We start from the raw sequence: 22,856 nt of genomic DNA, 5'->3' as shown, positions 1-22,856 counted from the left end.
GCAGAAAACACAGGAGCGCTCCGGTGTACGGGGGAGCCGGGAAAGCCATCGTTGGGCCGACAGCTATCTATTGTGTATGGGGCCCCTTAGATCATGAATTAATTTCTCCATCTCCACAGCATTTGCGATCAGATTCTCTCATGCGAGAGAGGATGGGAGCACAGAGCACTGACACTCGGCTCACGCTTGCAGAAGAGCAGGAGCCAAGTGTCATTAGTCCATCGGATGTTATATGCTAACGTAGCTCCGGCCTGAGTGGCTCCTTCACTTCCAGTCAATAATGTCATCCGCTATCCAGCCTGGAGACAAGGCTTCCCCTGCCACATAGGCACAGCTTGATCAGTAAGACTTGCTAACAAGAGGTGAGGGTGGGCTCAGAAAAGATGAGGCAGCAGGACAGCGGGGCAAGTACTGGCAGAGAAACTAGCACCATGTATCACAGAATATGTGGTTCTTGGATCCAGAAGATGAGGGGACAGGTAGCGGCACACCGGGCGATGATCACCCCAAGAAGCAGTGAAGCACCAGGGAAAGCTAAAAAGAAACCCATGAGACACATCAGAGGGAGTTCTGCCTAATGATAGTATGATTTCTGAAAGAAACCATTTGGCATCGGACATCTCCTTTAGGCTGTAATACGACACACAACCTTTAGAACGCAGTGGTGCTGTTTTCAGAAGAATGCAGCCATGTTTCTTCTAACCCTGTTTAACCCATTTTAAGATTATGAAAGGCCCCTACCTGAATAATCACAACGGATTAATGTGTAACCAAAATTCCTTTCAATGCTAAGAGATAACCTGAAGAATAATAAAGTATAATTTGTCTCGCTGGGAGGAAGGCTTGGGTCTTCGAGTACAGAATAAAAGCACTGGGCTTGTGTCATGCTGCAGAGCTGCGATCCATACTGCAGCATTACATGAGATCACTCAGAGGACAGGGTCCAGATCACCGACACTACAATGAGATTCTTCATGCTTACCGTTATTATAGGACTGTAGAAACATCTGGATGATACTGAAGCTGCCACCTGTAAAATCCAGCAGCACATTTCCAATGCTCCAGCCCTCTGTGCTTTTCCGACGGAAATTCATGTAAGCCTGAGGAATACAACAAAAGATTAGAGTTGAGCAAAAATACTTGTACCACCTCGGTAGAACGGCCACCTCGGTAGTCATTGGCAGCCAATCCAAAGCCCTGCAAACCTCCTGTCTGCCAGCATCTCTGGCGCCTCTTCTGACTCGTAGACCTGGTGTAATGCAAGATGTCACACCGAGCCAATAATAAGCAAGACATCAAATCGGGGTGCTTGTGTAATAACAGGATACTAATGGCATCACTGCAGCCACTTAACAAGTGGTCCTTACAAGCCATCGTAATAAGTCCTACCCCAAAATGACGATCTGCCTTTGACCAGTCTGTCCAGTACTTGTCTCATTGTCTCACTGTAGGTTTGAAAAGTATAGGCACATTGACATGGGAGCACCTATATATATATGAGCTTTACCATGTGATAACAGCTGATTTCAGATGATCCAGACCCTAGAGATCATGTAATTTGCCAGTAACATGGCTTTTGGGTCAACATATTTGGACACTTATCTCTCCGCTGACTGCCCCATACACGAACATTTGACTTGGCTGAGTGTTCATAGGTTTCCAATGGGGAGAGTGGAGTGTCTACCAGACACCTACAATGATGGCTTATCTCCTGGGAGAACATAGGGATTGAGTATTTAAATCCAACATGCCCGATCCCTCTCTTCCGAGAAGATCTGCCAGTGTCAGTGTCTCTAGGAAGCCCCATGCACATTAGATGATCATCTGGCTCCACCAACTTTAACCCAATGTTTATGGGTGTCTTTTAGATAATAAGACCGACTATTTTCCAAGATCGCTGGATTTCAAAAGTAAAATTTGCCTTATCGTAGTTCTTACAAAGATGGATGACAGTAATTTCGAAGTCACATCTTACCATTGATATAGTCATACTAGATACTCAACTAAAAGTTTTAAGAACTTGACACTGTTGACAACGCCCAGCTATTTTGTATCATCTGCACTAAGACTACCATTTCTATGGGTAACCTCTATACCTAATTACTGGACAGCAATGTTAGACTGGATCATTTGATCGGTAGGTTACCTGCGGAAAGTATTTCATCAGTGTGATCGCCAGTTTTATATAGGAAAAGCAGAATAAGAACTGGAGCCAGGTCACTTTTCCAGCCACGGCCACAAACAACATGGAAAAGGCAAACAGCCAGGCAACGATCAGAACGATAACCGCTACCTTAGAGACCTTCTGGGCGCCTCGCTGCAAAAATCACAGAAGGATGGAATAAGAACGCCATTTGTGCAGAGCAATGTATTACATACGGGTAGGAGGATTATTGGTAGGAGACATGGTTTAGTAGATAGATTCTTCTTATACACTAGCGTGGCGTCATGTAGAGACCTTTTACAATGTAAGTCTATGGAGCATCGGGACCAAGCTGCAGAGACGTACATTGTAAAAGCGACTTCCGAGCCACACAAAAACCCCTTTGTGATCTGGCAAGTCCAAATTGCAGTCATGCAAGTGTGTAGTGGACCGACGCATCGCAGCTGGACATTGGAGCTGGAGCACGTCTCCATGTAGTCATTTCATGTATGAAACATTTTTTTCCTAATCCCGGTTACTCTTGAGCCTCTCGGTTATATAACCAATGGTAGCGTATTCACTTTTAGATCACGTTAGGCTATATATAAACACATTTATGATGCTGGACCTGCTCAGCTGTCTCAGTAACATTTAACTGGACACCGAAAAATCTGTAGTAACCAGTTGACAAAGAAATTTCAAGTACGTCGGCTAAAATTCATCTCGTCCTGCTTACGTCATAAATACAGCACTGAATTATCGTAACCAGTGTTAGGAGCACCGCGTGCAAGCTAAAGAATACATCGTTGGCATCTACCGGGATTACACCGTTGGGGTAGATCTGGAGAAACTGCTCCTGTAACAAAATAAATACACATCTAGTATTGTGGCTGTAACTGTACATGAGAAATAAATGAACGACACAGAACACGTACCCTGACAAACGGGATCCAGAACAGGCAGACGTTGAAGACACTATATGCAATAAAGCCCGTCAGATTTAATGCCAAGAAGTCGAAGCTCAGACCCACGACACTTAAAGAAGCAGAAAGACATCACAAAATAATATTATATACACTGCTCAAAAAAATAAAGGGAACACTTAAACAACAAAATATAACTCCAAGCAAATCAAACTTCTGTGAAATCAAACTGTCCACTTAGGAAGCAACACGGATTGACAATCAATTTCACATGCTGTTGTGCAAATGGAATAGACAACAGATGGAAATTATTGGCAATTATCAAGACACCCTCAATAAAGGAGTGGTTCTGAAGGTGGGGACCACAGACACACATCTCAGTACCAATGCTTTCTGGCTGATGTTTTGGTCACTTTTGAATGTTGGTTGTGCTTTCACACTCGTGGTAGCATGAGACGGACTCTACAACCCACACAAGTGGCTCAGGTAGTGCAGCTCATCCAGGATGGCACATCAATGAGAGCTGTGGCGAGAAGGTTTGCCGTATTTGTCAGAGGCTGGAAGTGCTACCAGGAGACAGGCCAGTACACCAGGAGACCTGGAGGGGGCCGTAGGAGGGCAACAACCCAGTAGCAGGACCGCTACCTCTGCCTTTGTGCAAGGAGGAACAGGAGGAGCACTGCCAGAGCCCTGCAAAATGGCCTCCAGCAGGCCACAAATGTGCATGTGTCTGCACAAACTGTTAGAAACCGACTCCATGAGGATGGTCTGAGTGCCCGATGTCCACAGATTTGGGTTGTGCTCACAGCCCAACACTGTGCAGGACGCTTGGCACTTGCCACAGAACACCAGGATGGGCAAATTCGCCACTGGCTGCCTGTGCTCTTCACTAGGGTGACCGGATCTCATATGGGGGAAAAATGTCAGAATCTTGTTCGTCTGGACCCCACAAAACGATTCCCCTTTCCAGATATTGAGAAAGCCAAAATTTGAGCTCGATCAAACGACGTTAACCCGTGCCGCTCGTCGCTCAAAGTTTGAAAAAATCCAAATTGAGGTATTTTAAGATTTAGGTATTTTGCATAGTCTGTTAGACTATAAAGAATGTGACAACAACATTGCAGAAATAGCCCTGACCAAATTTTCGAACCATTTGTGGTATTTGAATGCAGAGTTGGTGGGATTATGGCTAATAAATTGCTCAGTAGCACAGATGAACCATCAGAGCACGCTAGGGTTGTAAATCCAAAAGTTAGGAAAGAAAAAATAAAAGAGGTAGGAAGTAACCGACTTTAACGACCTGACAAAAGATGAAGAACAAAAGCAATATGTCCTGCAAGTTGTAAGCAAATGCCGAGCATTATATTCTGACGTTTCAAAAACTACTTTAACAAAAGCTCTAGAATAGATTAGATAACTATGTAAAATTATCAACTCATGTAGGTTAGCGTGCTCTGATGGTTCATCTGTGCTACTGAGCAATTTATTAGCCATTAACAACTTTTCATTGTCTGTAATGGTGGGATCAAAAAACGATAATCCCACCAACTCTGCATTCAAATACCACAAATGGTTCGAAAATTTGGTCAGGGCTATTTCTGCAATGTTGTTGTCACATTCTTTATAGTCTAACAGACTATGCAAAATACCTAAATCTTAAAATACCTCAATTTGGATTTTTTCAAACTTTGAGCGACGAGCGGCACGGGTTAACGTCCGTTTGATCGAGCTCAAATTTTGGCTATCTCAATATCTGGAAAGGGGAATCGTTTTGTGGGGTCCAGACGGACAAAATTCCGACATCGATTTTTTGCGGTCACCCTACTCTTCACAGATGAAAGCAGGTTCACACTGAGCACATGTGACAGACGTGACAGAGTCTGGAGATGCCGTGGAGAGCAATCTGCTGCCTGCAACATCCTTCAGCATGACCGATTTGGCAGTGGGTCAGTAATGGTGTGGGGTGGCCTTTCTTTGGAGGGCCGCACAGTGTTGGGCTGTGAGCACAACCCCCATCTGTGGACGTCGGGCACTTTCCTGAAAGCGGCGATACCATAAGTAAGTGTATTTTTTTTTTTTTAAAGATGTATTACTTTTAAATGGGGGGAAAAGGGAGATGATTTGAAGTTTTATATTTTTTTAATTTTATAACAACTTTCTTTTACTTTCCACTATATGTGTTAGTCCCCTTAAGTGACTTGACCTTGCAACTGTCTGATCGCGTGTACAATACACAGCAATACCACAGTATTGCTGCATACAGTAAATATCACGGTCTCTTCTGAAGCCCTGACATCTCCATAATGACAAGCATGGGCGTCTTCAACAGACCCACAGCTGTCATAACACAGTCATCCTGCCATCACGTAAAATAAAATTAAGTGCAGCCATGCCGCCGCAAAGCTTATGATGCTGTCAGAGTTGGAAAGCAGCATTTAACAGGTTAACAATCATGAGCAGCACTCCGCAGCACTCGCAATTGTAAGGGGCCAGTCCTTGCTGTACCACAAAGCCATCACCTGCTCAGTATAGGGTGAGCTCCACCCCATGAGCCCAATCCAACAAACTCGCTACAGACTTCCACCATACATTTATCGAGGAAGTCGGTACGGGGTTAATCAACAAGAAAATGTAAAAAAAAATAAAAAATCTTGGGTTTTATGTAGCGTCCATGCACGCGACACAGAGACAAGTTTCTGGGGCAGGCTTCGGTACAAGAGAGATAGACATATTGTAAGTAGATCATCACCTTTTCCTTCTAAAGTTTGTAAAAACTTGCGGGTAGAAAGACACAGACCAGGCCAGGAAATATATCCAGCCAATAATCTGCTCGATGACTTCCACTGCCTGGCTGTGGATCACCAGGAACCGTATCCTTGGTCTGGAAACAAAAGAGAAGACAAGAGGTTACATTGTTATTGACATGGGGGGGGAATCAGCGGCATCTCCATGAGGGGATCACACATGACCCAATTCTGAAATATCAGCTGTTGGGTGGCTCAGGGCAATGATGTTGCTCAGTCCGGCAAAGACGTCAATTGTGGCTAAGAAGAGGACAGCCGAGGATCATCGGGTCATAGCTCTTCCGTGCTGGCAAGAAATCCACAAATCTGACCAAAATCTGTACTTTCAATAAATTGGATCCGTCACCAAATTTCACGTTACAAACGCCATACATTAATCTTAGACCTGATAAGGCTGTTTGTTAGGCAATCCCTGCACGTGTTGTGGCTGTCGAACAACCACGAGACATGCAGCCGCAGGGACTCAAACATATTATTCGAGCATGCTCAGATAACACCTTATCCCAGTACATTCACTCATCACTAGTTATCAACATAAGAACCGAATGGTGCAAATAGGTCTCAAAAAATATAACACTTATTAAAGTGATAGATACATAATAAAAACAGGAATTCAAAACAAAAACAAGAAAAACCCCAATGGAGGACCACATGAATGAATACATATGCTGCAAACCAATATATAGCTAAATAGTTAGCCTTCCCAAAGCAAAGTGCCGATAAAGTAGCTGTGAATTCTGCCAAAACAAAACTGTCCAAAATGAATATGTGGGGCATAAGGTGAGTGTATATGTATGCGAAAATCCTCTCTAAGCTTACAAAGAAATGCAAAAGTATAGGACATAGGTCCTCAAGTGGTGGGGACTATAAAAAGTATGATATAAGTACAGTACTTACATAGATAGTAAGAACATGTGGTTCTGCCCCCGACCACATCAGGTCTCAGAGATCCATATAATAATACTAATAATAATGTATGCAGCTATTAATGTGAAATCTGGTGACCAACCTACTTTAAATAATAATTTCTAAAGAAATATTGTCATGGAAAAGACTCACTTTGGGAATGTAACAATACCTATGGGACTCTAATGTTATTATGGAGGTTGTCTCATAATTGTTCTCCAGGGGCACACTGCTCCTTTGCCTCCTGGTTTTCTGGTTGCTGCGTGTGGGGCACTACTGAAGACTGGCATCATGGCTGCACAGCTGCCCAAACGGTGTCCTCTCCAATGGCGGCGTTCCTCTGCAGCATTAGTGGATAGCAGAAATCCGATAGTCAACTTCAGAGCAGCGCTTACAAGCCCTAAAACACAGAGCTTGCAGGTGCTGGACTCTTTGCCTAGGAAAATCGGCCACCTCTAACAGACTGTGGAGGTGGCCAGTAACCCAGCCAACGAGCAGTATGCTATAGAATTAAAAGCTTCTCATCTTTACAAGGAGTTTGCGGTTTTACCCTTTTAACTAGATGACATTAGCCCTTTAATATGGAGTGTGCCACTGTTTTTCGGAAATTAATTTTTATTTAGAAACAGCAGATGTATTTGCAGTCCATGTTTCCAAGTGTCAGCTTAGCCTTACCCAATGCAGGCCTTTCAGCACCCTATCTACCAGTTCCAGGTATGGATGTCACCTAGTCGGAAATCCGAACTTATAGATTAGTACTTTATTAGATATTATTTTGTGAAAATACTATAAGGGTGAACTTTAAGCCAACAGGGGGCATTAAATGACTGCATATACTTTAATAGGTGCACTCACCTATTAGTGTGGGAATTATTGCTCTGCAGATAAGCGGTAACCTGCCCCACATCTTCTGCGATCGCCCCGAAAACAGAATGATCAGAATTTGCCAACAAGATAATCTGAAAGAAAAGAGAAACGGAGAAAATGTAGACGAGATTTACACAGCAACAAAATGTCCTTACATGGTAGTTTGGGACGGGTACACTATAGGGGCACATACGGGAACGCATATGATATAGGAGCACATACATAAGAGGCCGGATATTATACAGGGACACATAAGTGACCAGATGTTATATATGAGCACCTACGGGACCTGATACCCTATAGGAGCACCTACGGGACCTGATACCCTATAGGAGCACCTACGGGACCTGATACACCATAGGAGCAGTTTGGTTAGTGGTGCCTCTTGCTTACTGGTGTTGAAGCCTCTGTGGCCTTTCAGAAATGGTGTGTATATACTGACAGCCCATATAACACTTACATTGCACAAAGGGGACGTCCTTTCACTAAGCATGTGACTTATGAAGATAACTGCTTGCACCAGAAGTTTTTAGGGGCTTCATCGCAAAAGGGGTGAATACATATGTACATGCCATTTTTTTTTTTATTATTTGATCTCAAATTTAATTTCTGCCTATATTTTTCTAACCTCACTTCACCAACTTAGACTATTTAGTGCTGAGGCATCACACACAAATCTGATTACAAAAATATTTAAACCCAGGTTGTATTGTAACAAAATAGGTAAAAAGAAAAGGGGGTGAACACTTTCACAAGCTACTGTATTAGTGGGGCCCCCATAGATCAGACATTTACTAGATATCCAATGTAGCCCTACTGTTCTGAAAGCTATGGACAGATTTCCATTCCCTAAAAGGCAGTTCACATTATGATCTTAAAGTGGTTCTCAAGTACAAACAGATAAGTCTGCGGTCAATCTGCGTGACCTGTGCGCACTGTGGGGATTCTTCGGTTTCCAGCCCGGGACCGGAGGGTAGGTGAGACTTATACATACCCCCCGGCCAGTGGGCGCAGGCTCGCTCTCCATACACTTGCACTGAGCGATGCTGCGCACTGTCTAGTGTTGGGACCGGCCAGATGGGGGGTGTCGATTAAATGGCCCGGCCTCCATACAAGTGTATGTATGCTGTACTTCAATTATGCTTCCGAGTCACCATTTTTATGAAAGGCTTTTTTTTTTTTTTTTTTTTTTAAGTGCAATAAAGTTAAATATAAAAATTTTTTCTCTTTCATAAAGGTGGTCGATAGTCCAGGTGCTCTACTTCTGGATCCATGGAGCAGCACCTTTGAATAATTTGCTGTGCGTTTTCCAAGTGTAGTCACTCGGTGGATGGTAGCATCGCAATGTGAACAGGTCCTTACACCTTTTTCATATACTGCAGTCTGTGATGTTACTTACTCATGTGAGTCTAGAAATGCGAAACTTGGATAATCCTGGAAACAAATTCTAGAATCTGCTTTATCATTTCAAGGTGCATCATCTACGCATCTCACTGGTAGTTTATGTACAGTTTTTCCATCTTCTCACATTTGATGGTGAACAACGTGTTAACAATGATATGCACAAATGAGAAGTGAGAGACCACATGGCTGCATCATCAGCGATCGGTCTCGGCAGTTTCCATGCTCAGCACTTTCGCTTGCATTGGCTTTTTTTTTTTCAATAGGGGTACAACACATACAGCTTGTGACAATCCCGGACGTCATCATCCCCGCATCACAGGTTCAGCTCTGTTCACACTCACATTAGGTAATTACCATGATGAAGCAGAACAACAAAATTACAGACGTGCTTTATTCCTCATGATGGACCCCAACAGAGTTCATTATAGCGAGGTCCATCACGTTTCCGTCATGTTGCCCATCCTCTTATGGGACACACTAGAGCAGTGTATATACAGAAGCCCCAAAAGCCATTGTGATCAGAACCTGAAGATTCCCCGAGCAGCACTAAATAATTGTCTATCAGTTCCTAGTATTGGCACTAAATGTCGCTCTATAAAGGAAGTCCAGTAATGGGTAAACGGCACATAATAAATGTGGTAAAGAAACAGAACAAAGATAAAATGTTGCTCTTTTTCCTTCCTGTTTCAGTCTGGTATCATACTGTGCTTAGCAAATACCTAAGGCCTCTTTCACACATCCGTCTGTCACCATCAGTCAAAATCTGCCGTTTTGCAAAAAAAAACCGGATCCGCCATTTTTCTTGGCGGATCCGTTTTTCTTCCCATTGACTTGCATTATCGGCGGATCTTGATGGATGGTCATCCGTATGATACGATTTTTCACGGATCCGCCTAAATTTTGGCGTCCGCTGAATGACTGGACGGACACTGAAACGTTTTTTTTTGCTGGCCGGGTCTGCATTTGCCCGGAAGAATTGCCTTTGCCGGAAATGTAACCCTAAATCTCGTTTCTCGCTCTCTCTCCTTTTTCCAGGCACGGGTTCCTTTAAAATTCAACCTTACACGGATCCATCAACACAACAATCCGGTGCCACCCGTTTCTTTCAATCCACCTACGGATCCGTTTTCTGCCATTTTAGCGGATTTAGACTGAGCTGAAAAACGGATGTGTGAAACAGGCCTAACATATTGTCAGGCAAAAAAAATATATATATATCAATTACATTTGGTTTAGGGGATGAGTCAGCTGAATATGCTGCACTACATACCCTCCGATCGACACCGGGCTGGGGAGAGCTCCCTTCAGGAACATAGAAGACTAAGAATATGGCTCCGCGCCACTTATTCATCACTCCTATTCTATCCTATATAATAAGGGTTTTGGTGCTGCTTTGTTCACATTTCCGGCTTGTTTGTTGCCTTACAAAAGATGACTTATTCCACAGATCAACCTACAATAAAGCGGCTTGGCACTGACCGGTAAGAGTGCCGGCAGACGGGGATGCCAAAGTCCCCTATGTGACCACCGCTCCCATTCACTGCTCATGGTCATGCACGCACTCTACCACTTTCATACACCGATGGTAGTAAATGGCAAAAGTAGTTACTACAACAGCCACATCAGGGACTTTGAGACCCTTGTTCTCATGATCTCTGTACTTCCCCAATGTATGGCCCCCAGTAATCAAACTATCATTTGTTAGAGGGTCTGCTTGGGTCTTTTACATTGATGGCCTATCCTTAGGATCTGTCATCAATATCTGATCAGTGGGGGAGTGACATCCGGCACCCCCAACAATCAGCCGTTCCCAGTGCCGATACTCAGTCTCAGCTCCGTCAACAGTATAGTGGCCACGGCTGGATAATGCACATCTGCTTCCTATTGATTTTCAGATTTATCGCTTATCGATATGATAGCTAAAGGGGTTGTACGGGATTTTAACATGGATGGCTCATCCTTACTATAGATCATATATCTGATCACTGGATAAATGTTAATAGCTATAAATGTCAACAACTATCCTGTGGTTAGGTGATGAATGTTGCTTAGGGGATATCCCTATAAAACATTATTTATAACCCATCCACAGGATAGATAATAAATGTATGATCGCTGCTGAGCCCCCAACCGATTAAACAAGTCGTAGTGAGCATGTGCGACCAGCGCACATACAGACAGCACATGACGCAGTGGTCGCACATGCTCACTCATTCAGGGAACTTTGGGATCTCATAATCAGTGGGGGTGCCAGAGTACTTTACCCACCCTGTGGAAAGGTGATACTTGTTACTTATGGGACAACCCATTAAAGTAGGCAGGTGCATTAAGATAAATGGGAGTCACGACAAACTTTATAATTTTGAGAGCATCGGTAAATTCAGACACACCAGAGGAGTTTTATCAAAGCAGATTTCCAAATGCACAGTACGCATCCTCTGAATAATGAGAACTGGAATCTGACTGGTTCCTCTAGGATACAATTCTCTCCATGTGTTTGGCAATAAACCCCATAACCGCTGACCCTTCCCGTACGTCTGCACATCACTTACTTCTGCCGGAAGACGGACAACCGTGTTGTTCTTTGAGGAATACGTAATGTTGAAAGTAAAAAGAACCGTTTCATTCAATGGAGAACTGTAAAAATAAAAAATGCTGACATAAAATATCGCTGCGTGCAAAGTTTACGAGCAAAACTATTCAAGCCATCACTATAGTCTGTCTAATAACCCAATCGTTCAAGCAGTGCCCAATACCCAGCGCTCCAGCGAGGGATACTGCCTCTCTAGGTCCCTCACTGGGACAACACATCGGTCTCCTCCAATTAAAAAAATTACTTCATTAAAAGGACTATAATTCATCCCGGCATCTCTATAGATGGATTACATCTGACCACTGCAGTGAGCAGAAGGTTACAAGATTGTGAGGCGCCTCGTGGTCGCCAGTCAGCTGTGATTTTTAAGGAGTAAGATAATATAGATTTTTTAAAAAAATTTGCAGATTTTGGCTTGAGATACACAAGTGTAAAGGTAAAATAACTCTCCCTGTTATCCCTCCTAAAAAAGAAACAACGGACATGAAAACAAAACAAATCTACCACAAAATGTTCCCAGTAAAGTTCTGCATAATAATAATAATTCACAGATCACTCACTCTACAGTAAGGCTCAGGTTTTTCACGCTCCCATTTTCTATGGTCACAACATCTGGGATAGTAATCGTGCTCTCAGCATGGAGCGCGGCCGATGATGGGGGGCTGTCAGCACCTGCAACTCAACAACACGTTCTCAGCGCCACCGTCCAGCAATGACACAATCTGCAGCTATAGGGGGCTGATTCAGGACTACTCACCGACAAATACTAATAACCTGAGTAAGAAGAGGGCGAGTATCATAGACTTTGGATTTCGGCTCACCTCCATGGCTGTACGGCTTGTTCTGAGCTGTGGAGAAGAAATCACCATCACACAGTATTAGAAGCGGACCCCTGACACCCCACCTTCATCTCTACGTCCCCGCTGCTTCTAGAAGACGCTTACATTACAGTGATTCATACTGGACTTAAAGGGGTTGTCCATTACTGGATAACATTTTACCAATGGGCTCAGAGGGGTGGGTAAAAAAAAAAAAAAAAAAAGACTGATCTCCCAGACTAGCGTCACGTCCCACCACTGGAATCAACATCCGGCTACGGAATCACATGAGCGCTGCAGGCAATCATTCGTCGTTGATCAGCTGCACCAGTCACATTTCGTTCGGACCAGGTCCCGGTATCAGCACCCGGCAGATCAAGGCAAGTGCCAAGGCCCACTTGATACAGATTCCCACTGGTAACCTACAACGTACATCCATCATCATCTGTGCACATTACATGTATGAAGCGACTTCAGGGGCTGAGGCTGCTCCAGGCAACGCGGCTTCAGGGGTTGAGGCTGCTCCAGGCAGCCCGGCGTCAGGGGCTGAGCCTGCTCCAGGCAGCCCGGCTTCAGGGGCTGAGCCTGCTCCAGGCAGCCCGGCTTCAGGGGCTGAGCCTGCTCCAGGCAGCGCGGCTTCAGGGGCTGAGCCTGCTCCAGGCAGCGCGGCTTCAGGGGCTGAGCCTGCTCCAGGCAGCGCGGCTTCAGGGGCTGAGGCTGCTCCAGGCAGCGCGGCTTCAGGGGCTGAGGCTGCTCCAGGCAGCGCGGCTTCAGGGGCTGAGGCTGCTCCAGGCAGCGCGGCTTCAGGGGCTGAGGCTGCTCCAGGCAGCGCGGCTTCAGGGGCTGAGGCTGCTCCAGGCAGCGCGGCTTCCGGGGCTGAGGCTGCTCCAGGCAGCGCGGCTTCCGGGGCTGAGGCTGCTCCAGGCAGCGCGGCTTCCGGGGCTGAGGCTGCTCCAGGCAGCGCGGCTTCCGGGGCTGAGGCTGCTCCAGGCAGCGCGGCTTCCGGGGCTGAGGCTGCTCCAGGCAGCGCGGCTTCCGGGGCTGAGGCTGCTCCAGGCAGCGCGGCTTCCGGGGCTGAGGCTGCTCCAGGCAGCGCGGCTTCCGGGGCTGAGCCTGCACCAGGCAGCGCGGCTTCAGGGGCTGAGCCTGCACCAGGCAACGCGGCTTCAGGGGCTGAGCCTGCTCCAGGCAACGCGGCTTCAGGGGCTGAGCCTGCTCCAGGCAGTCCGGCTTCAGGGGCTGAGCCTGCTCCAGGCAGCCCGGCTTCAGGGGCTGAGCCTGCTCCAGGCAGCCCGGCTTCAGGGGCTGAGCCTGCTCCAGGCAGCCCGGCTTCAGGGGCTGAGCCTGCTCCAGGCAGCCCGGCTTCAGGGGCTGAGCCTGCTCCAGGCAGCCCGGCTTCAGGGGCTGAGCCTGCTCCAGGCAGCCCGGCTTCAGGGGCTGAGCCTGCTCCAGGCAGCCCGGCTTCAGGGGCTGAGCCTGCTCCAGGCAGCCCGGCTTCAGGGGCTGAGCCTGCTCCAGGCAGCCCGGCTTCAGGGGCTGAGCCTGCTCCAGGCAGCCCGGCTTCAGGGGCTGAGCCTGCTCCAGGCAACGCGGCTTCAGAGCTGAGCCTGCTCCAGGCAGCGCGGCTTCAGGGACTGAGCCTGCACCAGGCAACACGGCTTCAGTCCCACCAAGGACAACATCTGCAAGGAGTTTGTATGTTCTCCCCGTGTTTGCGTGGGTTTCCTCCGGGTACTCCGGTTTCCTCCCACATTCTAAAGACATACTAATAGGGAATTTAGATTGTGAGCCCCATCGGGGACAGTGATGATAATGTGTGCAAACTGTAAAGCGCTGCGGAATATGTTAGCGCTATATAAAAATAAAGATTATTATTATTCAGAGCTGAGCCTGCTCCAGGCAGCGCGGCTTCAGGGATGAGCCTGCTCCAGGCAGCGCAGCTTCAGGGGCTAAGGCTGCTCCAGGCAGCGCGGCTGGTGGCCGAGTTATGCAACCAGCATCAGTAGTAGCGAGCTTTGATCACAGCAATTTATATAATAATAATAATAATTTTTATTTATATAGCGCCAACATATTCCGCAGCACTTTACAATTAAGCGGGGACATGTACAGACAATAAATTCAATACAAGTTAAGACAATTCAAACAGTGACATTAGGAGTGAGGTCCCTGCTCGCAAGCTTACAATCTACAAGGAAATGGGGGGACACAGTAGGTGAGAAATGCTTGTTAATTCAGGTCTGGCAATTATAATAGGGATTTTCATATAAAGCTGCATGATCCGGTCATCAGCCCGTGTGTTTAAGTGCAATAGACAAGTATCAAGTGCAGTTATCATGTGCATGAAGGGTGTGGAGACAGATGAATAGTAGGGTGCAGATTCAGAATAATATTTGGAAGGAGGGAACAGGGCAAAGTTAGCTTGCTGAGTAGTTGATGTGATAGGCTTCTTTGAAGAGATGGGTTTTCAAAGCGCGCATGAATAGGTCAGGGCTAGGTATCAGTCTGATCATCTGGGGAAGTGCATTCCAGAGAGCTGGAGCAGCACGAGAGAAGTCTTGGAGACGGAGGTGCGAGGTTCGGATTACGGGGGATGTTAGTCTTAGGTCATTTGTAGAACGGAGGGCACGTGTAGGGCGATAGACAGAGATGAGAGAGGAGATATAAGGCGGTGCAGAACAGTGGAGAGCTTTGTGGGTGAGAGAGATGAGTTTATACTGGACCCTGTAGCGAATAGGTAGCCAGTGTAATGACTGGCACAAGATGGAGGCATCGGTGAAGCGGCTGGACAGAAATATGACCCTGGCTGCCGCATTCAAGATGGATTGGAGAGGAGAAAGTTTGGTAAGAGGGAGACCGATCAGAAGAGAGTTGCAGTAGTCCAGACGAGAATGAATAAGAGCGACAGTAAGAGTCTTAGCAGTTTCAAAGGTGAGAAAAGGTCGGATTCTGGAGATGTTTTTAAGATGCAGGTGACAAGAGCGACTGAGTGATCGGATGTACGGAGTAAAGGAAAGTTCAGTGTCGAATATGACCCCAAGACAGCGGGCATGCTGCTTGGGAGTTATGGTTGAACCCTCCAGGGTTATTTCGATGTTAGGTAGAGTGAGGCTAGTAGAGGGGAGAAACACAAGAAGTTCAGTTTTAGAGAGATTTAGTTTCAGATAGAGGGAGGACATGATGCTAGAGACAGCAGACAGACAATCCTTGGTATTTTGAATTAGGGTAGGGGTGATGTCAGGGGAAGAAGTGTATAATTGGGTGTCATCAGCATAGAGATGATACTGGAACCCAAATCTGCTGATTGTTTGTCCAATAGGGGCAGTGTATAAAGAGAAGAGGAGGGGGCCTAGGACTGAGCCCTGCGGGACCCCGATAGTAAGGGGACGAGAAGAGGAAGAGGAGCCGGAAAAAGATACAGTGAAGGAGCGGTCAGAGAGGTAGGAGGAGAACCAGGAGAGGGCTGTGTCCTTGAGGCCTATAGAGCGGAGCATAGTGAGGAGGAGCTGGTGATCCACAGTGTCAAATGCGGCAGAGAGATCCAGGAGAATCAGCAGGGAGCAATGACCTTTCGATTTAGCTGTTATTAAATCATTAGAGACTTTAGTGAGGGCAGTTTCAGTAGAGTGTAAAGAGCGGAAACCAGATTGTAAGGGGTCGAGAAGAGAGTTATCCGAGAGATAGCGGATTAGACGGGAGTGGACCAGGCGTTCCAGGAGTTTAGAGATGAAGGGAAGGTTAGAGACAGGTCTGTAGTTAGCAGTGCAGTTCTGGTCCAGGGATGGCTTTTTAAGTAAAGGGGTTATGATGGCATGTTTAAATGAGGAGGGAAATATACCTGAAGAAAGAGAGAGGTTAAATATTTTAGTCAGGTGAGTGGTGACCACTGGTGAGAGACTGCAGGAGCTGTGAAGGAATAGGGTCACTGTTGCAGGTTGTAGGCCGAGCAGAAGCGAGGAGCTTGGAAACTTCTTCTTCTGAAACAGGCTCAAAGATGTCTAGTGAGCTTGAGGTGCGGCAGGGAAGGGGATCCAGGCACTGAGGAGATAGGGCTGAGATATCCTGATGGATGTGGTTGATTTTTTCTAGGAAATAAGTGGCCAGATCCTCACCGCTGAGGTTGGTGATGGGGGCCTGTACTTTAGGTTTCAGGAGGGAGTTTAAGGTTTCAAAAAGTCGTCTTGGGTTGTTGGATAGTGAGGTGATGAGGGTGGTGAAGTAGGATTGTTTGGCCAGATGAAGGGCAGAGTTATAGGTTTTGAGCATGAACTTATAGTGGATGAAGTCTTCTGCTAAGAGAGATTTTCTCCACTGCCGCTCTGCACACCTCGAGCAGCGCTGAAGAGAGCGTGTTTGCGTTGTGTGCCAGGGCTGCCGTTGTCTGTGTCGGGTCTTTCTGCGTATAGAAGGTGCTGCTTCATCTAGGGCATTCTTCAGTGTATTATTGAAGTGTGACAATGCTATGTCTGGACAGGAGAGGGTGGAGATGGGGGCTAAAGATGTGTGGAGATTTAAGTCAATAGTGACACTGGCATTTAAAGAAGCCCTCCTCCCATCAAAGCTTTTATCCTGTTAGTATATCACAATCATCACATTATATATCACTGTGTACTTACAATTGCTCATTTGGTCTTTCTACCCACCTAATTCTTTTCTCTGCTCTATGTAGAAACAGGAAGTCTCTTGTCCCTGCCTTTATCATTCCCCTCTTCACCTCCTGACCTCAGCCCCCCATAGACTGCGCCCTGTCACTATGGCGGCGGCCATGCACTCACTGTGTCCAGGACACTGACCTGCTCGCCCTCCCGTCCAGCTGTTTCTCAGCAGACCGGCCGCTCCATACACCCCCCGAGTTCCTCAATTGTCAGTAAGCCCCGCCTTCTTCCTTGTTTACCTCGTGACACAGCAGCAGAGGAGGAGCCGGGCTCAGTACTGGCCTTCCGACGCCATTTTTATGAAGTCCCTTTTTTTTCTGTAATTGCATGGTTGAGCTTCAGGAAAATGGCGCCTGTAACCGGGGACAGCGAAGTTTAGTGACGTTCTGGTAATAGTGGGTTGAGCCGCTGTCAGTGTCTGTCTGCCCAGTGCCTTGTGATCCTACAGATGGAGCTCGGGAAGGACTGCGTGGTTCTGGGCATTGATGTGGGCACCAGTTCTGTGAAGGCCGTGTTACTGGAGCCCGCATCCCGGGAGGTGCTGCACGGCCAGAGCCGGGACACGGGAGCCGGGCTGGAGGGCGAGTGTGGAGCCCAGGTGAGGCCGGAGGCGCCAGGGCTTGCTGGGAGTTATAGTCCTTCAGCTGCTGGAGGGTGACAGGTTTATGCATGGCTGTGTTAGGACGTTGCTCCATATGTGACCTGTAACTTGGCCTTCATAGTGCTTTTGCTCAGTGACATGCAAATCTAGCTCTATACAATCTTTTTTTTACTTGGCTTGGTGCATTTTGGGCACAAGATTAAAAATATGGAATTTGTTTCATTAGGTTTTGCTCCGTGTGCCTTTAAAGACTCTTTTTTTTCCCTACACGTTCACCTTTGATGGGGTCTGTGCTCATATATCAGCTGCGAGGAGCCCAGAAAAGGACACATAGGAGTGACAGTCTCCTGCCAGAATGAGCTCGCTGGAGGATTTTCCGTTAACTCATTCTGCAGCTATCAACGTTAAATGGTGCAACATTTGTAATGACTTTAGCAAAGAATATCCGCATTTAGAGTGCGACCGCTGTTTTTAATTTTTACTTCATAAATCAATAATACACATGAAAATAAACAACTTGGTAATTTATATTATCACAGACAATTTGCTTCTTTCTCCTCCTGGACTGGTCTTTTACTCTCAATTCATGGGTAAAATCTGCATTCAATGAAGACAGATTTTCCCATTACTGAGATAGGAGACGACTGTTGGTGCTTTTAAACCTCTATGGAGAAATGAGGCGTTAGAGGCCGACGCAGACATTCTGCTGCAAGCGCTTCTGAAACCACAGTTACAGTTTTCCATAGAATGCTATGAGCACCAACTGTCATCTCAGTAATGGGAAAGTCTGTATGTATTGATGACAGATGTTACCCTTAAATTGAGATCTAGATTATCAATTTGCAGGCATTGTGTTTTGGGGCACTGCCCCTTGTCTGCAAACTGAGATTCTGGCTTGGCTTTTATCCTAAATCATGTGGCAGGACTCGTTAAAGGGTCGACATTGACTTTTAGGATTGCTACTTCCAATAGGTGGCGCTAGAGTTCTCGTCCTCTCTGAAGAGACACTTTGCATCTGGATATTGAGAATTTTGAGAATGAATGATCAGTCTAGGAGAATGGAAATTGTATCATCAAAGAGGAAGAGGACTAGAACTCTAGCGCCACCTATTGGAAGTAGCAATCCTAACAGTCATTATCGCCCCTTGTCACATGACTTAGGCTAACGGCCAAAACAGAATCTCAATTTGTAGATATTGAATTTTGTGGTATTTCCCTTCTTCAGCACAAAGTTCTGATTTGGCTAGGTGAGAGGCTCTGGACTGGATTCCAAGGGGTAACGTTTCTCCTTGTGAAGAGACTTATAAGTCATGCAAGCTCCTCTGCTAAATTACATATGCAAATCGTCTATTTAGATAGAAAGAAAACTAGGACTCTAGTGCCACCTATTCGAATCAGCGATCCTAAACTTTAATTTCCCAGAGGAGCATACATGGCTTATAAGTCTCCTCACTTTGATATGCCAAACTTAGCTTGTGACTCTCCACAAGGTGAAACATTATACTGTGTACTCGAGTATAAGCCGAGACACCTAATTTTGCCACGGAAAACTTGGTAAGCTTATTGACTTGAGTATAAGCCGGGTATGCATTGTCCCATCATCCCTGTCTTGGTATGCGTGGTTCCCCCCGTCGCTGTCCTTGTATCCATGGCTCCTTATCCCCTAACATGTATGCAGGGTTCCTATAAAAAAAATACCATCCTACTTACCTTCCAGCGCGCCCGTCGCTGCATCTCATTCCGGCGCCAGCAGCTCTTCCTGCCGAGCGATAACGTGGCCCCGTGAATATGGGAGTGGAGAGGCGTGAATATTCATTACCTTAGTGAGCGGGGCCAGAAGAGCTGCTGGCGCCGGAACGAACGAGATGCAGCGAGGGCGCACAGGGAAGGTGAGTAGGATGTGTGCTGGAAGCCGGCGGCTGTGGGGGTCTCTGTGCGCGCTATAAGAGAAGTGAATATTCATTTTTTTAGCAGCGGCACAGCTACAGCCGCCGGCTCCTGCCTCTGTGACCTGCCGCTCCCCCGCCAGCTTGTGGGACCAGGCCCGGATTGGCAATATAACTAACCGGGCATTTTCCCGCTGGGCCGCTGTCGCGTGGGCCGCGGGCGGCAGCGCCCGATCATCTGGCCGCTTGCCAGCTGCTGCGGCCACTGTTGCTCCTGCCGCCGGCCCTCTGCGGCGGTGATAGTTTCAAGTTCCTCCCGCACTGCAGGGAGATAAGCCGCCTCGCCCCCCCCCGCCCCTCTCGCCCCCCCCGCCCCTCTCGCCCCCCCCGCCCCTCTCGCCCCCCCCGCCCCTCCCGCCCCCCTCGCCCCCCCCGCCCCCCTCGCCCCCCCCGCCCCCCTCGCCCCCCCCCGCCCCCCTCGCCCCCCCCGCCCCCCTCGCCCCCCCCGCCCCCCTCGCCCCCCCCGCCCCCCTCGCCCCCCTCGCCCCCCTCGCCCCTCTCGCCCCTCCCGCCCCTCTCGCCCCCCTCGCCCCTCTCGCCCCCCTCGCCCCCCTCGCCCCCCCCGCCCCCCTCGCCCCCCCCGCCCCTCTCGCCCCCCCCGCCCCTCTCGCCCCCCCCGCCCCCCTCGCCCCCCCCGCCCCCCTCGCCCCCCCCGCCCCCCTCGCCCCCCCCGCCCCCCCCGCCCCTCTCGCCCCCCCCGCCCCTCTCGCCCCCCCCGCCCCCCCCGCCCCTCTCGCCCCCCCCGCCCCTCTCGCCCCTCTCGCCCCCCCCGCCCCTCTCGCCCCCCCCGCCCCTCTCGCCCCCCCCGCCCCTCTCGCCCCCCTCGCCCCTCTCGCCCCCCTCGCCCCTCCCGCCCCTCTCGCCCCTCCCGCCCCTCTCGCCCCTCTCGCCCCTCCCGCCCCTCCCGCCCCTCTCGCCCCTCCCGCCCCTCTCGCCCCAGCATGAGACCCCCTCCCCCCAGCCACTCACAGCATCGCACTCGCTTGCCTGCTCGCTCTGTTCGCAGGACCTGTGATGAGGTCACAGGAGGGGAGGAGTCAGGGGGGTCACATGATCAGCAGGAGCCTTTGTCCAGACCCCCGATCATGTCACCCCTGACTCCGCCCATCCTGTGACCTCATCACAGGTCCTGTGCGCTCAGCCTTGCCTCTACCGTCTGCAAGACTCTACTTTGCTGTTGTCATGGTGCTGGTTGAGGTATGTATGTGTGGGGTCAGGATTTACAGTGTGGATGTAGCAGAGCTGTGTGTGTACGAGGTGTACGGAGCGGAGCCGTGAGTGTACGAGGTGTACGGAGCGGAGCAGTGTGTACGAGGTGTACGGAGAGGAGCCGCGCGTGTATGAGGTGTACGGAGTGGAGCCGTGTGTACGAGATGTACAGAGCGGAGCCGTGTGTGTGTACGAGGTGTACGGAGCAGAGCCGTGTGTGTGTACGGTACGGAGCGGAGCCATGAGTGTACGAGGTGTACGGAGCGGAGCAGTGTGTACGAGGTGTATGGAGCGGAGCAATGTGTACGAGGTGTACGGAGCGGAGCCGTGTGTGTACGAGGTGTACGGAGCGGAGCAGTGTGTACGAGGTGTATGGAGCGGAGAAGTGTGTACGAGGTGCAAGGAGCGGAGCAGTGTGTACGAGGTGTACGGAGTGGAGCCATGTGTACGAGATGTACAGAGCGGAGCCGTGTGTGTGTACGAGGTGTACGGAGCGGAGCAGTGTGTACGAGGTGTACGGAGCGGAGCAGTGTGTACGAGGTGTACGGAGAGGAGCCGCGCGTGTACGAGGTGTACGGAGTGGAGCCGTGTGTACGAGGTGTACGGAGTGGAGCCGTGTGTGTGTACGAGGTGTACAGAGCAGAGCCGTGTGTGTGTACGAGGTGTACAGAGCAGAGCCGTGTGTGTGTACGAGGTGTACGGAGCGGAGCCGTGTGTGTGTACGAGGTGTACGGAGCGGAGCAGTGTGTACGAGGTGTACGGAGAGGAGCCGCGCGTGTACGAGGTGTACGGAGTGGAGCCGTGTGTACGAGATGTACGGAGCGGAGCCGTGTGTGTGTACGAGGTGTACGGAGCGGAGCCGTGAGTGTACGAGGTGTACGGAGCGGAGCAGTGTGTACGAGGTGTATGGAGTGGAGCAATGTGTACGAGGTGTATGGAGCGGAGCAATGTGTACGAGGTGTATGGAGCGGAGCAATGTGTACGAGGTGTATGGAGCGGAGCAATGTGTACGAGGTGTATGGAGCGGAGCAATGTGTACGAGGTGTATGGAGCGGAGCAATGTGTACGAGGTGTACGGAGCGGAGCAGTGTGTACGAGGTGTACGGAGCGGAGCAGTGTGTACGAGGTGTACGGAGTGGAGCCGTGTGTACGAGATGTACAGAGCGGAGCCGTGAGTGTACGAGGTGTACGGAGCGGAGCAGTGTGTACGAGGTGTATGGAGCGGAGCCGTGAGTGTACGAGGTGTATGGAGCGGAGCAATGTGTACGAGGTGTATGGAGCGGAGGAGTGTGTACGAGGTGTACGGAGCGGAGCAGTGTGTACGAGGTGTACGGAGAGGAGCCGCGCGTGTACGAGGTGTACGGAGAGGAGCCGTGTGTACGAGATGTACGGAGCGGAGCCGTGTGTGTGTACGAGGTGTACGGAGAGGAGCCGTGTGTGTGTACGAGGTGTACGGAGCGGAGCCGTGTGTGTGTACGAGGTGGAGCCGCGCGTGTACGGAGCGGAGCCGTGTGTACGAGGTGTACGGAGCGGAGCCGTGTGTACGAGGTGTACGGAGAGGAGCCGTGCGTGTACGAGGTGTACGGAGAGGAGCCGTGCGTGTACGAGGTGTACGGAGAGGAGCCGCGCGTGTACGAGGTGTACGGAGAGGAGCCGCGCGTGTACGAGGTGTACGGAGAGGAGCCGCGCGTGTACGAGGTGTACGGAGAGGAGCTGTGTGTGTGTACGAGGTGTACGGAACGGAGCCGTGTGTGTGTACGAGGTGTACGGAGAGGAGCCGTGTGTACGAGGTGTACGGAGAGGAGCCGCGCGTGTACGAGGTGTACGGAGAGGAGCCGCGCGTGTACGAGGTGTACGGAGAGGAGCCGTGTGTACGAGGTGTACGGAGAGGAGCCGTGTGTACGAGATGTACGGAGCGGAGCCGTGTGTTTGTACGAGGTGTACGGAGAGGAGCCGCGCATGTACGAGGTGTACGGAGCGGAGCCGC

General features: G+C 49.2%; 2 protein-coding genes across 4 annotated transcripts in view; one reads left to right on the top strand and one right to left on the bottom strand.

Moving 5' to 3' along the window:
* Window positions 1–17,375, bottom strand: part of CTNS (cystinosin, lysosomal cystine transporter) — a 29,379-nt gene extending 12,004 nt beyond the window's left edge. The window contains exons 1-10 of one of the 2 annotated variants that reach the window (XM_073565309.1): window positions 17,252–17,375; window positions 12,398–12,488; window positions 12,201–12,312; window positions 11,600–11,684; window positions 7,632–7,735; window positions 5,816–5,947; window positions 3,079–3,178; window positions 2,880–2,999; window positions 2,147–2,317; window positions 983–1,100 (exon numbers count right to left, since the gene is read on the bottom strand). In XM_073565309.1, coding sequence (XP_073421410.1) covers window positions 983–1,100; window positions 2,147–2,317; window positions 2,880–2,999; window positions 3,079–3,178; window positions 5,816–5,947; window positions 7,632–7,735; window positions 11,600–11,684; window positions 12,201–12,312; window positions 12,398–12,467 — 1,012 coding nt within the window. In that variant the 5' untranslated portion in view covers window positions 12,468–12,488; window positions 17,252–17,375. Of the gene's footprint in view, window positions 1–982; window positions 1,101–2,146; window positions 2,318–2,879; window positions 3,000–3,078; window positions 3,179–5,815; window positions 5,948–7,631; window positions 7,736–11,599; window positions 11,685–12,200; window positions 12,313–12,397; window positions 12,489–17,101; window positions 17,159–17,251 lie in introns of those variants that run through there. The other variant, XM_073565310.1, reaches the window with a different exon arrangement.
* Window positions 17,376–17,423: 48 nt separating this feature from the next.
* Window positions 17,424–22,856, top strand: part of SHPK (sedoheptulokinase) — a 57,375-nt gene continuing 51,942 nt past the window's right edge. The window contains exon 1 of one of the 2 annotated variants that reach the window (XM_073565307.1): window positions 17,424–17,711. In XM_073565307.1, coding sequence (XP_073421408.1) covers window positions 17,562–17,711 — 150 coding nt within the window. In that variant the 5' untranslated portion in view covers window positions 17,424–17,561. The remainder of the gene's footprint in view (window positions 17,712–22,856) is intronic. The other variant, XM_073565308.1, reaches the window with a different exon arrangement.

The sequence above is a fragment of the Dendrobates tinctorius genome, unplaced genomic scaffold (assembly GCF_039654945.1).
Source record: "Dendrobates tinctorius isolate UK_male_01 unplaced genomic scaffold, ASM3965494v1 ptg000016l, whole genome shotgun sequence".
NCBI lineage: Eukaryota > Metazoa > Chordata > Amphibia > Anura > Dendrobatidae > Dendrobates > Dendrobates tinctorius.
Note: the sequence above shows the minus strand (reverse complement) of the source record. Positions and strands in the feature narration are given on the sequence as shown.